Below are 16,248 nucleotides of genomic sequence, written 5' to 3'. Positions count from 1 at the left end.
AGTGAGGGTTGCCACCAAAAGACCTATGACAACTCTAGAGGAGTTACAAGCTTCAGTGGCTGAGATGGGAGACTGTGCATACAACAACTCGTGCCCAAGTGCTTCACCAGTCACAGCTTTATGGGAAGAGTGGCAAAGAGAAAGTTATTGTTGAAAAAAAGTCACATGAAATTTCAGCTAGAGTTTGCCAGAAGGCATGTGGGAGACTCTGAAATCAGATGGAAGAAGGTTCTTGGGTCTAGTGAAACCAAAATTGAGCACTTTGGCCATCAGACTAAATGCTATGTTCAGCATAAGCCAAACACTGCACATTATCAAAAACATGCCATCCCTACCATGAAGCATGCATTATGCTGTGGGGATGCTTCACTGTAGCAGGACTTGGAAGTCTTGTGAAGGTAGAGGGTAAAATGAATTCAGCAAAATACAGGGAAATCTTGCATGAAAACCTGATGCAGTCTGTAAGAAAAATGTAACTTGGGAGATCTGTTTTCCAGCAAGACAATAACCCCAAGCATAAAGCCAAAGCTACACAGGAATGACTTAAAAACAACAAAGTTAATGTCCTGGAGTGGCCAAATCAGAGTCCAGACCTCAATCCAATTGAGAATTTGTGGCTGGACTTGGAAAGAGATGTTTATTCACGATCCCCATGAAATCTGACAGAGCTCGAGCAGTTTTGTACAGAAGAATGGGGAAAAATTGCAGTGTTCAGATGTGCAAGGCTGATAGAGACATATCCACATAGACTCAAGGCTGTAATTGCTGCCAACTGTGTATCTACTAAATACTGATTTGAAGGGGGCAAGTAATTATGCAATCAATTATTTTGTTTACTAATGGCAATAAATTTAGACTAATTTGTGGATATTTGTTTACACTTCGACACGAAAGAGTCTTTTCTGTTGATCAGTGTTTAAAAAAAAAGCCTAAAAGCCACTGTGATTCAGTGTTGTAAAACAATAAAACATGTAAACTTCTGGGGGGGGGGGGGGTTGAATACTTTTTTTTAATAGGCACTGTATATATACTTACCGTAATTCAATTTTTCCCCCTCTATATTTATTTATCATGTACTTCATGTACTGCTGCCATATTCTTAACAAAATTTAATGACCTATGCTGGTGATATTAAACCTGATTCTGATTCTTTTCACAGTTGCTGCCTTAGCTGTTGAGTGTTCTTTTAGTTATAGAGTCATACAGTACAAAAACAGTCTCCTTGTCACATCTAGGAAATGCCAAACCATTAATCTGCCTAGACCCATTGACCTCCACCTGGACCATAACCGTCCATACCTATCCAAATTTCTCTTAAATGTTGAAATCAAACCCATATCCACCACTTGCAAAGGCAGGTTGTTCTATATCCTCATACTCTGTCTGAAATAGTTCTCCATCATGCTTCCCTTAAACTTTTCACCTTTCACACTTAACCCAACATCAGTGGAAAAGCTTGCTTGCATTTATCCTATCTATACCCCTCATAATTTTGTATATCTCCATCAAATCTCCCTGCAAACTTCTTTGTTCTCGGAAGTCCTAACCGATTCAACCTCTCCCTATAACTCAGGTCCTCAAGTCCTGGCAACATCCTTGTAAATTTTCTCAGCATTCTTTCAATCTGGGTGACATCTTTTCTGTAGGCAGCTGACCAGAACTGCACATAATACTCCAAATTAGGCCTCACCAATATCTTATGCAATTTGAGCATAACATCCCAACTCTTGTACTCAATAAATCGATTTATGAAGGCCAAACTGCCAAAAGCTTTCTTTACAACCATTTCTACAGTACCTATGGCAATACTTAGAAGGAATTTTGGATCTGTATTCCCACGTGGGGCCTTGCTAAAGTCCATGTAAACAACATCCACAACCTTACCTTCATCAACTTTCCCGGCATCTTACTTATAAAAACTCTATAAGATTGGTTGGACATGACCTTACACGTATAAAGCCATGTTGATTATCCCTAATTAGTCCCTGGGACTGATTAGCAATAGCCTATCCAAATATGTACTTACACATCTGGTCTCTTAGAATACCTTCCAAAACTTTCCTACTGCTGATATCAGGTTCATCAGCCTTTAATTTCCTGGCACATTCTTAGAGCCTTTCTTGAACAGCAGAAAATTATCAGCTATCTTCCAATCCTCTGGAACCTCAGTGGTGCCTAAGGGTGATTTAAATATCTCTGCTTGGGCCATGGCAATTTCTGCACTAGCCTCCCACAGGGCCAAGGTAACACCTTGTGAGTCCCTGGTGACTTATGCACTCTAATTTGCCTCAAGAAATCAAACACCTCCTCCTCTATAATCTGTATAGGGTCCAAGACCTCCCTGCTGCATTGCCTCAATTCTATTGATTTCGTGGTCTCCCAAGTAAAGACAGATGCAAAAGATCTACTTGAGATGCCTTCCATCTCCTTTGGCTCCACGCACAGATTAGCACTCTGACTTTCCATAGGACCAATTCTGTCCCTTGCTATCCTTTTGCTCTTAATGCTGTGTATCCATAGAAACCTTTCGGATTCTCCTTCACCTTGTCTGCTAGAGAAACCTCTTGCCTTCTTTTAGCCCTTCTGTTTTCTTTATTAAGTGTTCTCTTGTATTTCTTATACTCCTCAAGAATCTCATTAATACCAACTTGCCTATAGCCTCTATGAACCTCCTTCAATTTATTAACCAAGGTCTCAATATCTCTCGGAAACCAAAGTTCCCTAAATCTGTTATCCTTGTGTTATATTCTGACAGAAACATATACATACTGTACTCTGAAAATTTCACTTTTAAAGGCCTCCCACCCTTGCCAGATCATTTCCGAATTGGCCTTTCTCTAATTTAGAATCTCAGCTCAAGGACCAGACCTATCCTTTTCCATAATTACCTTGAAAGTAATGACATTATGGTCACTAGGCACGAAGGGTTCCCTCACAAGCTTCTGTTACCTGTCCTGAATCATTCCCTAACAAAGGTCTAGTACACACTCACTCTATTTGGGACTTCTATGTACTGATTAATACATTTGATAAACTCTCTGCCATCCAGCCCTTTTACAGTATGGGATTCCAGTCAGTAAGTGGAAAGTAAAAATCACCTTACACCACAACCTTATGTTTCTCAGATTTGTTCCTCTAAATCCCACGGTCTGTTAGGAGGTCTATAATATAATCCCATTTATTATGATTTGGAATTTTATTTATTTTATCTCTTACATCCATCTCACAACATGATGAGGGAAAAATCTTTATGTTCTGTCTCTTTCGAAATATACAAGCAATAAGGAAGGGAAATGTAGGAGGATATTGCCCAAACACTAAGATTGTATACATAATTGTTTTGTATACATGTATGAACAGTCAGATATGCAATAAGATCAATGTGTATTGGTAAATCATCAGTGATGGGCTGGTGAAAGAAGCTGCAGTACTGTTTACCAGACAGCAGCCGCCAAAACACTTTGTGGTTGGGGTGGCTGCAGTCCCTGATGATCCTCCTGGCTGTTTTTATGCACCTGCTGCTGTACACGTCCTGAATAAAGGGAAGTTCACATCCACAGATTCACTGGGCTGTCCGCACCACTCTCTGCAGTGCCCTGTCATTAAGGGTAGTACAGTTCCCGTACCAGGCAGTGATGCAGCCGGTCAGGATGCTCTCGATGGTGCCCCTGTAGAAAGTCCTGAGGAATGGGGACTCATGCCAAACTCAGGGCATTGACTTCACCTCTGCAGGCTGTCTCATCATTGTTGGAAATAAGGCCTATCAATGTTGCTTCATCTGCAAATTTGATCAGCAGACTGAAGCCGTGCATGGCAACACAGTCTTGGGTGTATAGGGTGTAGAGGAGGGGGCTCAGGACACAGGCCTGGGGGGCTCCTGTGCTGAGGGGCAGAGGAGAGGGTGCCCATCCTTACCACCTGTCGGCAATCCGACAGGAAGTCCAGGATCCAGCTGCACAAGGCAGGATGCAGGCTGAGGTCTCTGAGCTCAGTGTCGAGCCTGGGATGAATTATGGTGTGGAATGCTGATCTGTAGTCCAATAACAGCATCTCTCTTCTCCAGGTGAGTTAGCCATTTGTTGATCAGTTGTATTGGTAGGCAAATTGTAGGTCATACCATTCTTATTGCTCAGTTCTACCCATAAAACTGACCAGACGAGTTTGCAACTCTGTTCTAATTGAGCAGTGCAGTGACATTTTTCCTGACTAGTAATGCCAGCCCTCCCCATTAATCTCTCCTGCTCTATCACATTAAAAACAACAGAACCCTGGAACATTGAGCTGTCAGTTCTGCACTTCCTGCGACCAAGTCTCATGAATGGCTACAATGTCATAATTCCATTTCCTGAATCATGCCCTAAGCTTATTCACCTTTCCTACAGTATTCCTTGCATTGAAATATACACAGCACAGAACATTAGTGCCACCATGCTAAATCTTTTGTTTCCTGACCCTGTACGTAGGCTTATCCAACAACCTCTCCGCTCTGGTACTCTGGTTCCCATCTCCTTGCAACCCTAGTTTAATCTCCCCCATGCAGCACTAGCATATTAGTACCCCTTCAGTTCAAGTAAACACTGTCCCTTCTGTACAGGTCCCACCTTCCCTGCAAGAGAGCTCAATGATCCAAAAATCCAAAGCCCTTCATGCTGTACCATCTCTTTAGCCACGAGGTAAACTGTACAATCTTCTTATTTCTGGCCTTACTAGCACGTGGCATGGGTAGCAATCCCATGATCGCAACCCTGGAGGTCCTGCCCTTTTACTTAAGCACCAACTCCCTGAACTCACTTTGCAGGACCTTGTCACCTTTCCTACCCATGCCATAGTTACCAATGTGGACCACAGCCTCTGGATGCTCACCCTCACATTTAATGCTGTAGATTCATTCTGAGATTTCCCTGACCCTGGCACCCAGGAGGTAACATGCTATCTTGAAATCTCATTCTCATCCAATAGAACCACCCTTCTGTTCTCCTAACCAATGAATCCCCTATCACTACCACTTGTCTCTTCTCTCTCCTTCGCTTCTGAGTCACGGAGTCAGATTCAGTCCTGACCACTGTGACTTTCCTCTGCTAGATCACCTCCCTCCCCCAAAAGTATCCAAAGAGGCATACTTGCTGTTGACTGGATCAGCCAGTCTGCACTGATTGCCTATCCCCTTGCCCCCTCCTGACAGTCACACAGTTACCGGTGTGACTCCTGCAACTTGGGTATAAGTGCTTCCCTGTATGCCCTGTCTATCAACCCTCAGAATCCAGAATGAGCCTCTGTTCATCCAGTTCTAGCTCCAGCTCTTTAAACACAGCCTTTCAGAAACTGCAGCTTGATGCACCTTGCAGGAGTTCCCCCTGACCTGCCACAACTTGCAAGAGGAGCATTCCACTCTCCTGTCTGGTATCCCTATTGTTCTAAATGTGCAATAAAAAAGAAAGAATAAATAACAAAAAAAAAATCCATGGCCTATGCCTCTCCTCACCGAAGTCTCAAAGAGCCTCAGCCTCAACTCCCCACTCTAACACTGGCTCACTCACACAATGGGAGCGCCCACAATGGCTGCCTGCTTCAACCTGACTTCTTTTTATTGGAACTTGCCAAGTGCCTAGTTATGTGCAATTCAGTGTTTACTGGGGAATTGTGGTATGTAAAAATGCGCCAACTGCTCTGCTTACTTCTCTTAAACTCATTCTCTCTCTACGCAGTCCAGTGCCTCCTTGGGAACTGCAGCATAATAGTTCAGAGAGCAGGTGTTAGAGCTCAGTTTGGTAGCTTCTTTACTCAAACTTCTGAACCACCCTTTTGCAGAAAGTAGAATTAGTGTCCAGACAGACAAACTTAATCAAGGTAGAAATCTGAACTCTAAGCAGTTGATTAAACTATTTTAATCGATTGTTTTCAATATTATGCAAACATCTATCGAATATTTGGTGAGTTACGTGTCAATGGCATGGAATCATATAAAATTCAGCACAAGTGTAGAGAAAGGTTACATAATGCAAGATTTCTATCCTCTGAATGGTCGTGCTACAATCATCCTTCATGAACAACTCCAATGTCCCCCCCCAAAAAAAAAATGTGTTTGAATGAGATCAGTACTGAATTATGGAAAACTTCTCCATATTTTGGCAGCTAAAATTACAATGCAGACAGCAGACAAAGGTCTTCATCCCATTAAACTAGATGGCTTGCTATAAACTCATGTGTCAATCCATGACATAACCCTCATATCACGCAGTCATGTTTTACCTTTGCATTTGCCTCCAGGTAGTTGTACAGAACATTAACTGAGATGGTGAGATCTCCGGTGTTGAATGGATAAGATCGGTTCCAACCCTGTGGCCCAAATTTACGCCTCTCTGCCACAACTGCATGAAAGTAGCAAAGAGCAAAGAGAATGCTCTTGAATTCATTCTCTCGTGCACACATTTCCAATGTGTCCTAGGATGAAGAGTGGAAACATGCACAGGCTTGCATTATTCTCGAATAATGATAATTTTCTAAGGAGTTATTATTTTACTGTACACAGAAAATCAATGTAAGCTACTTTAGTAAATGCATGACTACATTACAATTTACTGCAGACAAGGAAATTTAATACAAAGTACACATTTTCTAAATATCTTTACACTTAGCAAGAATTAATCATGTCAGATGGATACTTAGCTAAAGGAGCTTTCTTGGATTTTAGCAAAACATTGAACTTGCTCTTGACAAAGTGCAAAACATAACCTATTACATGAGATAGATTGAAACAAAATTTTATAAAAACTTCTTAGAGACTCTTCTTTTTGAAGAAAACTTCTGTATGATGCCTAATAGTAATCAAACATCTGCAAAATTTCCCATCATTCAAATGTACCCAACATTTAAAACTGGCCTATTACTACTCACCAATAACATTTATTAGATTTCAGCAAAGTGGACTAATCTTTCATCGGCCAAATTTGTTGTAATCATTAAATTAAAACTTGACTTTTGTACTCACTGGAACCATTAAAATTTCTATTTACGTGAGTTTCCTAGGGCAGACGTGTCTTCAAATAAGAAAGAACTTAGTTTATCAGATGGAGATTGGTTTAAATGGAAAGATGGTAGGCTAATTTATCAGGAAGTCTGTTCTCTATTGACAGAAAACAATGAGTCTTGTACCAATCTGAACTTCCCTGTGGCTGAGCTGAAAGTACTTTATAGTGCAATTATGCTTTAACCAGAACAAGAATTTGCTATATTCAGTAGTTATTCTGTCCAGGGTAAGCATAGGGGCTTTCTTTCCTTCCAGATAGCAGTAAAAGCCAATGAAAATACTTCTCTAGTTCACATCCAGTGGCCTAAAGCATAAATGTACAAGTGTGTCTAGGATCATATTTGGTTCTGATTCCTCTCAAAAGTTTAAATATTGTCAGAACATCAGATATTCTTGGAATCCAAATTAGAATTCAGCCATAAAAATGTGATATTTATTAAGTGCACAAGTAGATATTGGACCACTGGCAAATTATGCTGGAGACATAGTAATGGGGGACAAGGAAATGGTGGATAAGCATTTTGCATCAGTCTTCACTGTAGAAGACACCAGTAGTGTGCCGGAAATTCGAGCATGTCAAGGGCAGAAGTGAGCACAGCTGCTATTATTAGGAACATGATGCTTTGGAAACTAAAAGATTGGATGGCAGATAAGTTACATGGACCTGATGGACTACATCCCAGTGTTCTAAAAGAGGTGGCAGAAGAGATTCTGGAGGCATTAGTAATGTTCTTCCAAGAATCAATAGACCAGCACGGTTCTAGAGGACTGAAAAGTTGCAAATGTCACTCCACTCTTCAAGAACAGAGGGAGGCAAAAGATAGGAAATTAAAGGCCAGTTAGCCTGACCTCAGTAGTTGGGAGGATGTTGGAGTCAATTATTAAGGATGTGTTTTCAGGGTATTTGGAGGCACATGACAAAGTCAGCATCGTTTCGTTAAGGGAAAATCTTGCTGGACAAACTTGTTAGAATTCTTTGAGGAAATAAGAAGCAAGATAGACAAAGTAAATCAGTGGATGTTGTGAACTAGGATTTTCAGAAAGCCTTTGACAAGGTGCTGCACATGAATGCACATGAAAGACAAGATAAGACCTCAGGGTATTTTTAGGAAAGATACTAGCATGGATGATTGGCAGGAGGCAAAATGTGGGACTAAAGGGATCCATTTTGGATTGGCTGCTGGTGACTAGTGGTGTTCTGCAGCGGTCTGTGTTGGGATCATTTCTTTATACATTGTATGCCAGTGATTTGGAAGTTGGAATTGATGGTTTGTGGCCAAGTTTGCAGATGATACGAAGATAGGTAGAGAGGCAGGTAGTGTTGAGGAAGCAGAGGGGCTGCAGAAGGACCTAGACAGATTAGAAGAATAGGCAAAGTGGTGGCAGATGGAATACAATGTCGGGAATTGAATGGTCATGCACTTTAGTAGAAGGAATAAAAGCATTGACGTTTTTCCAAATCAAGTGAGGATTAGGCCTCAAGCCACTGGCTTGCCTGCTGCTGTAGTCCACTGGAGGCAGTGTAGCACAGAGTATATTCTCGGTTGGAAGCTGGCCTGTCCTGTCAGTGCTGCCCTCTGGTGTTCGATTGTGGAATGACAAGCTGGATTGCCAGGAGCTGTACCATTAGTTTGCATGTTGGTCAGGGATTTGGACAATAAATGTGATTTCTAGTGTAACAATGTGTGTTTAGTTCTTTCTCTCTTGTTATTTTGAATGTACGTACGTAATACCTTTGGCCCCAGAGGAACACTGTTTCATTTGACTGTATACATGTCTGGTTTGAATGATAAGTAAACTTGATTTGATTTGAGTGAAAAATCAAAAATCTGAGATGCAAAAGGATTTGGGAGTCCTCGTCCAGGATTCCCTAAAGAATAATTTTCAGGTTGAATCGGTGGTGAGGAAGGCAAATGCAATGTTAGCATTCACATCAAGAGAACTAGAATATAAAAGCAAGGATGTAATGCAGAGGCTGCATAAGGCACTGGTAAGGCCTTGCTTGGAGTATTGTCATCAGTTTTGGGCTCTTATTTAGGAAAGGATGTGCTGACATTGCAGAGGGTTCAGAGGAGGTTCACGAGAATGATTCCAGGAAGGAAGGGGTTATATGAGCAGCGATCGAAAGCTCTGGGCCTGTACTTGGTGAAATTTGAAGAAATTGAAGCCTATCAAATGTTGATAGAGTGGATGTGAAGAAGATGTTTCCTTTGATGGGGGGAGTCTATGATCAGAGGACACCGCCTCAAGATTGAGGGACATCCATTTAGAACAGAAATGGGGAGGAATTTCTTTAGCCAGAGGGTAGTGAGTCCATGCAATTTGCTGCCACGGGGGTCTCTGGAGGCCAGGTCGCTCTGTGCACTTAAGGTGGACATTGATAGATTCTTGATTAGTCAGGGCATGAAAGGTTATAGGGAGGAGGCAGAAGAATGGAGTTGAGGGAAATGGATCAACCACGATGAAATGGCAAAGTAGACTCAATGGGCCAAATGGCCTAATTCTGCTCCTATGTCTTATAGACCGCACAGCTGTGAAATCTAAGCCAGCATTGGTTGGCATCTCGGGGATGCTGGACAGAAAACTGGAAGGATAAATGTTGAGTTTTAAAAAAAACAGGATTATAAAACAAAAGTGTAAACTTTATCCATAAATGTTATTTTGAGTGTTGCACAAGGACAAATGGTATTTATTCATGGAAATAAAGAAATCAAGTCAGAAAATTGAAGCAAATGATAGATGAATGTAAATGGCCCAGTGGAATATGCACACACCAACTCAGCATACTGATACAATGGAACAATTACATACAGGCACAAAGTACTAGTAAACAGTAGCTATGTTCTCTCAGGTACAATGTAATGTTTCATGAGTGTGTTCTCAAAGGAGCAAAGTACTTACACATGCACACTGTGGTGTATTCACAACTGTTGACCATATTAATACCTTGCAGTGTTTGGCATGTTAGACCAGCTGTCTGGAGCAGAGTGTCAAAGGACATTCATTTCATGATATATAAAGGATTACATAGAGGTCATAAGCATCAAACAATAATACTTAAGACATTTTAAATTAAGCTGAAATCTTCAATATTCTTATGAGAGAGTAGCGAATTTGCTGTACCTATGCCATAAATTACCTGACTGAAGTTGTCTAAAGCCTTGTGCAAGTTGGCATGCATTCCTGTTGGGGGCTCGTTGGTGATTTTGATTGAGTTCTCCAAGATACCTTGAGGGATAATGTGGCCATCAGGCGAGGGGGCTGGCTCAGCACTAATAAAGATGTGGAAGTTCTCGTGGCTGTTCTCACTGTGTTGCTCCATTTTCTTCTCCAGGCTGTTGAGCCACTTTGCAACTAGATGGATATTCTGCAAGGGAAAATCATTGAAGCAGCCAATGTCAATTGAAAGCTCACATTTACATAGTCTCTAACAGTTAATTGAAATAAAGCCACCATAAAAATTGAAGTTATAGCATACCACAAACTCATCTGGTACTTATTTAATAATTCAAAGATTCAAAGTATATTTATTATTACAGTTGTATGCAGTACAAAACCCTGATATTCGTATTCCACCATAGGCAGTTACAAAATAAGCAAGAACGATGGAACAAACCGGTTCAAAGGAAAATCAAACTTCACCGCCCCCTCCAAGAAAATATGTCTGTTTCCACCTGAACCAGCCTTCTGTTCTCTACATTTGTCCTTATATGATTATTCACTCTGTATTTACTTATCATGCATACGTTTCTGAAATGCTTTGTCTTAACATGCTTCCCTTGAATCAATTCCATTTGTCACTCATGGCCCAAAACATTAATATCATGCTGAGACTCCTGCTTTCTTTCCAACTGCCAACCATATCCTCAGTTTCTGTACCATACATAAACTTTCTAATATATATTTTTTGTTTGCCTGAAACATTGGTATGAAACAGAAATCAAATGACCACATACAAACCCCTTCAAGTCAGAACTATTATCTGTTGCTTTATGACACTGAGCCAATTTTAGGTCTAAGTTGTCCATTTCTGTTGAATCCTGTGAACTTTTACTTTGTGAGAGTTTGTCGAAAGCTTTTCAACATCTATGCAAACTTAGCTGATTGTTGTTGAAAAAAACAGTACCTTCCTAAATGATAACTTAGATCGTCACTTAAAATTCTTCGCCAGTAATCTGCCTAATATGGATTTTGGTCTTACTGACTCATAATTACTTATTCTAAAAATACACCACTTTCCACCCTTTTAAGCAAAGGTGGAATGTTGCAAGTTTCCTAATCTTCTAGCCAGAGGGGATTGGAAAATGATGGTTGAAATCTCTACTCTTCCCTCCCTTACTTCTCATTGTCGACTAGGAGATTTCATCCAAATTTGGTAATTACTTTCAAAAATGCTGTCTTTCTCATTGAGCTCGATCATGCTTGACATAGCCTGCATCTAATCCTATGGAACACAGCATTCACAGTATCTACTGCACTGGAGACTTCTGTTCCTGGACCATTCCATGTGGTAGAGCAACTACAATGGGTAACCATGTCTCAGGCAACAGAACAGCAAGCTTTCCTTGTGTCTCCAGCATAGTCGTTAGCCTTTGATAGCTCATCAGTATTTAATCTATTTTTCAGAGGCATTTAAAAACTGTATGAATGGATTTAAACAGTTAAAATTATTTTAAATAATAATTGAAGTAGAAACATTAAATGTATTTAAAGTATATTATAATAAACTAATTGAAGCATAAATATAAAATGAAGCAAAGCAAAATAAATAGATTGTCTGTTGAATGAAAGTCAGAGATGCCTTTTAAATAAATTGTGTCATTGCTTATACATCAGCCATGCTGCTGTAAAGCAGAGAGGCCATATATGGAGTGCATCTCATCCTTCAGCACAGGGCAGTCCTGAACCATCAATGGAATCAGCACTGAATCTAGTAGTGCACTGGCACCTGGCCTCCAATACAATTTCAAACTTCCAGCTTACAGCTTACAAATGTAAAAGTTAAAGACACACTGAACAAACGAGGGTAGGCATGCGATGGTTCTCTATGGCATTGCCACCACATGGGAAATCAATCTGAAAATCTCAAGGCCTGAAGTTCATTTCCTCATCCAGGTGCCTCATACGTGGTCACTGATGAGTCCTGTGACGGTAACGAGGATTGAAGCCCAAAGGTTGATCAAAAGTCCAAATTGAAGCCTGAAGTTCGATCGGAAGGCCAGAACTTGAGGACCAATGGCTGGGGATTTGAGCTTGCAAATCTCTGGGAGTCCACTGGGGAAATTAAAGGACCAATATCTGTGAATCCACAAATCCGCTGGAGGCTGAAGAAGATGGCCTGGAGGGTTTAACCCTCTAGTACTCTTGAGGGTTAGAGGACTATTTATGAAAAATAATCACACTCCCTTGGAAGTTTTCATGGTTTAGTGTTTTACATCAATGAATCACAGTGGATTTAATTTGGCTTTTTTGGGACTGATCAACAGATCCTTTTGCGTCAAAGTGAAAACAGATCTCTGCAAAGTGCTCTAAATTAATTACAAGTATAAAACACAAAATAATTGATTTCATAAATATTTAATATGATGTACCAAATCATCACTGGTGCAGCCAATTTGTTTTAGATGTCATATATTTAGTTAAATAGAGATCTGCTTTTTGGAGACCTGTGCGCAGTCATGGTGTTTCAAGTAAAAATACACCTGTATCTGGAAGGTCCAACTGCTGGTGAGACAGTATCCTGGCAAAAACTACACCGTGAAGACAAAATAACACTCCAAGCAACTCTGCAAAAAGGTTATTGAAAAGCACAAGTCAGCAAAATACAGGGAAATCCCGGAGGAAAACCTGATGCAGTCTGTAAGAGAACTATTTGTTTTTCTGCAAGAAAATGACCCCAAGCATAAAGCCAAAGCTACACAGGAACGGCATAAAAACAACAAAGTTAATGTCCTGGAATAGCCAAATCAAAGTCCAGACCACAATCCAATTGAGAATTTGTGGTTGGACTTGAAAAGGGCTGTTCACTCACAATCCCCATGGAATCTGATAGAGCTTGAGCAGCTTTGTAAAGAAAAACAGGGAAAAATTGGTGTCTAGATGTGCAAAGCTGTTAGAGACCTATCCACACAGGCACAAGGCTGTAATTGCTGCCAAAGGTGCATCTACTAAGTACTGACTTGAAGGGGGTGAGTAATTATGCAATCAATTATTTTGTGTTCTATATTTGTAATTCATTTGGATCACTTTGTAGAGATAAGTTCTCTCTTTCACACTTTGAATCTCAATTGATACTTCCAATATTTTTATATACACTTACCAGCAGCGTTGAGAGTGGGCTCCCTCACCTCCACCCCTCTAACTCTCAACACAGGGGCCCCTCAGGGTTGTGTACCACATCCCCTCTTTTACTCCCTGTATACGCTTGACTGTGTCACCACCCACAGCTCTAATCTGCTAATTAAATTAGCCGACGGCACCGCACTGATTGGCCTAATCTCAAACGGGGAAGAAATCATCTCTCTGACACAGTGATGTCAAGAAGACAACCTCTCCCGCAATGTTGCAAAAACAAAGGAATGAGGAATGAAGATGGGCTAACCCCTATTGAAATCAATGGATCTGGGGTTGAGAGGGTAAACAGCTTCAAGTTCCTCGGCATCCACATCACTGAGGACCTCACATGGTCTGTACACACCAGCTGTATGGTGAAAAAGACACAATAGCACCTCTTTCACCTCAGATGGTTTGAGGAAGTTTGGTATGGACTCCCAAATACTAAGAATTTTCTACAGGGGTACAACTGAGAAAATTCTGACTGGCTGCATCACTGCCTAGTATGGGAATTGTACCTCCCTTAATCGCAGGACTCTGCAGAGAGTGGTGTGGACAGCCCATTGCATCTGTAGTTGTGAACTTCCCAGGATTCAGGACATTTACAAAGACAGGTGTGAAAAAAGGACCCAAGTCACCTAACCACAAACTATTCCATCTGCTACCATCCAGGAAACACAGCATAAAAGCCAGGACCAACAGGCTCCAGGACAGCTTCTTCCACCAGGCCATCAGACTGATTAAGTCATGCCGATTTGAGTGTATTTCTATGTTACATTGACTGCTCTATTTATTATAAATTACTATAAGTGCATGTTGCACATTCAGATGGAGATGTAACGTAAAGATTTTTACTCCTTATGTATGTAAAGAATGTAAGAAATAAAGTCAATACAGTTCAATTATATTCCTCTCCATACCATCCAATATTTCACACAACTGCTAGTTAAGAATCCCAATGTTGCTTCATTTAAACATGGATTGATGGGACAGCATGGAACTGTTTCGTCATTTCAATCATCTAAAATACAAAAGTAGGTTCATACCAATCCATAGAGAACACAATTATGGACAGTGAGTTCGAGTTAGTTCCTTTCTTACCACGTCATACCATAGAATGGTTATAGAAGGCCATCACGTCCATAAAAGTTCTCCAACAGAGCAAATCACTAGTACCACCCTCAATCCCATATCTGTCTTTGCATTGTTGTTTTTTTTCTTTTCATGTATTTAGCTAATTCCTCCTCAAAGCCACAATGGAACTACCTCCATCACATCTGCAGGCTGGGCATTCCAGATTTCCACCATGTGTTGCATAATTAAATTTTTACTCCTGCCGCTATTAAGTCCTTTGTTTTACGTGTGTGATCTCTCGTACTCAATCCCTTCAGCAATGGGAACAGCATCCCACTATACATTCTGCCTAACATTTTGTGTTAGGCTATAAAATCCTTTCTCGATCTTCTCATTTTTAAAGAAAGCATAGAAGGTTGAGGGGGGACTTGATAGACGTATTTAAAATTATGAGGGGGATAGATAGAGTTGACATGGATAGGCTTTTTCCATTGAGAGTAGGGGAGATTCAAACAAGAGGACATGAGTTGAGAGTTAGGGGGCAAAAGTTTAGGGGTAACATGAGAGGAAATTTCTTTACTCAGAGAATGGTAGCTGTGTGGAACGAGCTTCCAGTAGAAGTGGTAGAGGCAGGTTCGGTATTGTCATTTAAAGTAAAATTGGATAGGTATACGGACAGGAAAGGAATGGAGGGTTATGGGCTGAGTGTAGGTCGGTGGGACTAGGTGAGAGTAAGCGTTTGGCACAGACTAGAAGGACTGAGATGGCCTGTTTCCATGCTGTAATTGTTATATGGTTATATTGTTATAAAATAATGGCAACCTTTCCAATTTATTATTTAAACTGCAGTCCAAGCATGGTGTCATGACAACAATGTCAGTAAAACAAAAAAGCTAGTCACAGACCTCAGGAAGAGGTCGGTGCAGATGCCCCTGTCTACATTAATGTCGCTGAGTTTAGAGGCCTCAGGTTCCTGGGCGTGGACATCATGAATAGCCTGTCCTGGTCCAATCATGTAGATGTCATGACCAAGAATGCTTTACTTTCTCAGGAGCATAAAGAAGTTTGTCATGGCCCTGTCAATCCTTACCAACTCGTATCAATGCATCACTGTTCATCATGGTTTACTATGGCAACTGCTCTGTCCGTGTCCACAGGAAATGGCGGAGAACTGTGGACACTTCATGGGAACCACACTTCCTTCCATGGACTCCGTCTATACATTTCACTGCCTCAGTAAAGTAACCACCATAATCAAAGACCCATCCACACTAGAGATTCTCTCTTCTCCCCTGTTCCATCAGGCACAAAAGCTTGAAAGCACATACTACCAGGATCAAGGACAGCTTCTACCCACTGTCATAAGACAATTGAATGGTTCCCCAGTGTAATCAAATGGACTCGATCTCACAATACGATTCAAGTTTATATGTTCCTTAAGGTAGGTAGGCTGATGCCTGTAAGGCATTGGGCAGTTTTGACTACCTGTTGAAGTGCCTTCCTGTATGTCAGAGTGCAGTTTCCATACCAAGCAGTGTTGCAGATTTTCAGGATGCTCTCTACTGACATCTGTAAAATGACGTGAGCATGGATGTGCATAATCCAACTCTCTTCAGCCTCCTCAAAAAGTAGAGGCGCAAGTGTGCTTTCCTGACTGTGAAGGATATGTTCTGGGACCATGAGAGACTGTGTGAGATGTGCACTCCCAGTAGTGTGAAACTGCTTGCAATTCCACTGCTGTGCTACCGATGTGAAGTGGGCGGAAGGTGGGGGGGGGGGGGGGGGATGTTGAGTGGTTCAATTTCTCCTGACCA

At 41.1% G+C, this 16,248-nt stretch overlaps 1 protein-coding gene across 1 annotated transcript in view; it reads right to left on the bottom strand.

The window, feature by feature from the left end:
• dnah9 (dynein, axonemal, heavy chain 9) overlaps positions 1-16,248 on the bottom strand; it is a 550,870-nt gene that overhangs the window by 81,920 nt on the left and 452,702 nt on the right. Inside the window, exons 63-64 of the mRNA XM_073025877.1 lie at positions 10,167-10,394; positions 6,250-6,441 (exon numbers count right to left, since the gene is read on the bottom strand). Coding sequence (XP_072881978.1) covers positions 6,250-6,441; positions 10,167-10,394 — 420 coding nt within the window. The remainder of the gene's footprint in view (positions 1-6,249; positions 6,442-10,166; positions 10,395-16,248) is intronic.

Source organism: Hemitrygon akajei, chromosome 22 (genome assembly GCF_048418815.1).
Source record: "Hemitrygon akajei chromosome 22, sHemAka1.3, whole genome shotgun sequence".
In the NCBI taxonomy this organism is placed as follows: Eukaryota; Metazoa; Chordata; class Chondrichthyes; order Myliobatiformes; family Dasyatidae; genus Hemitrygon; species Hemitrygon akajei.
Note: the sequence above shows the minus strand (reverse complement) of the source record. Positions and strands in the feature narration are given on the sequence as shown.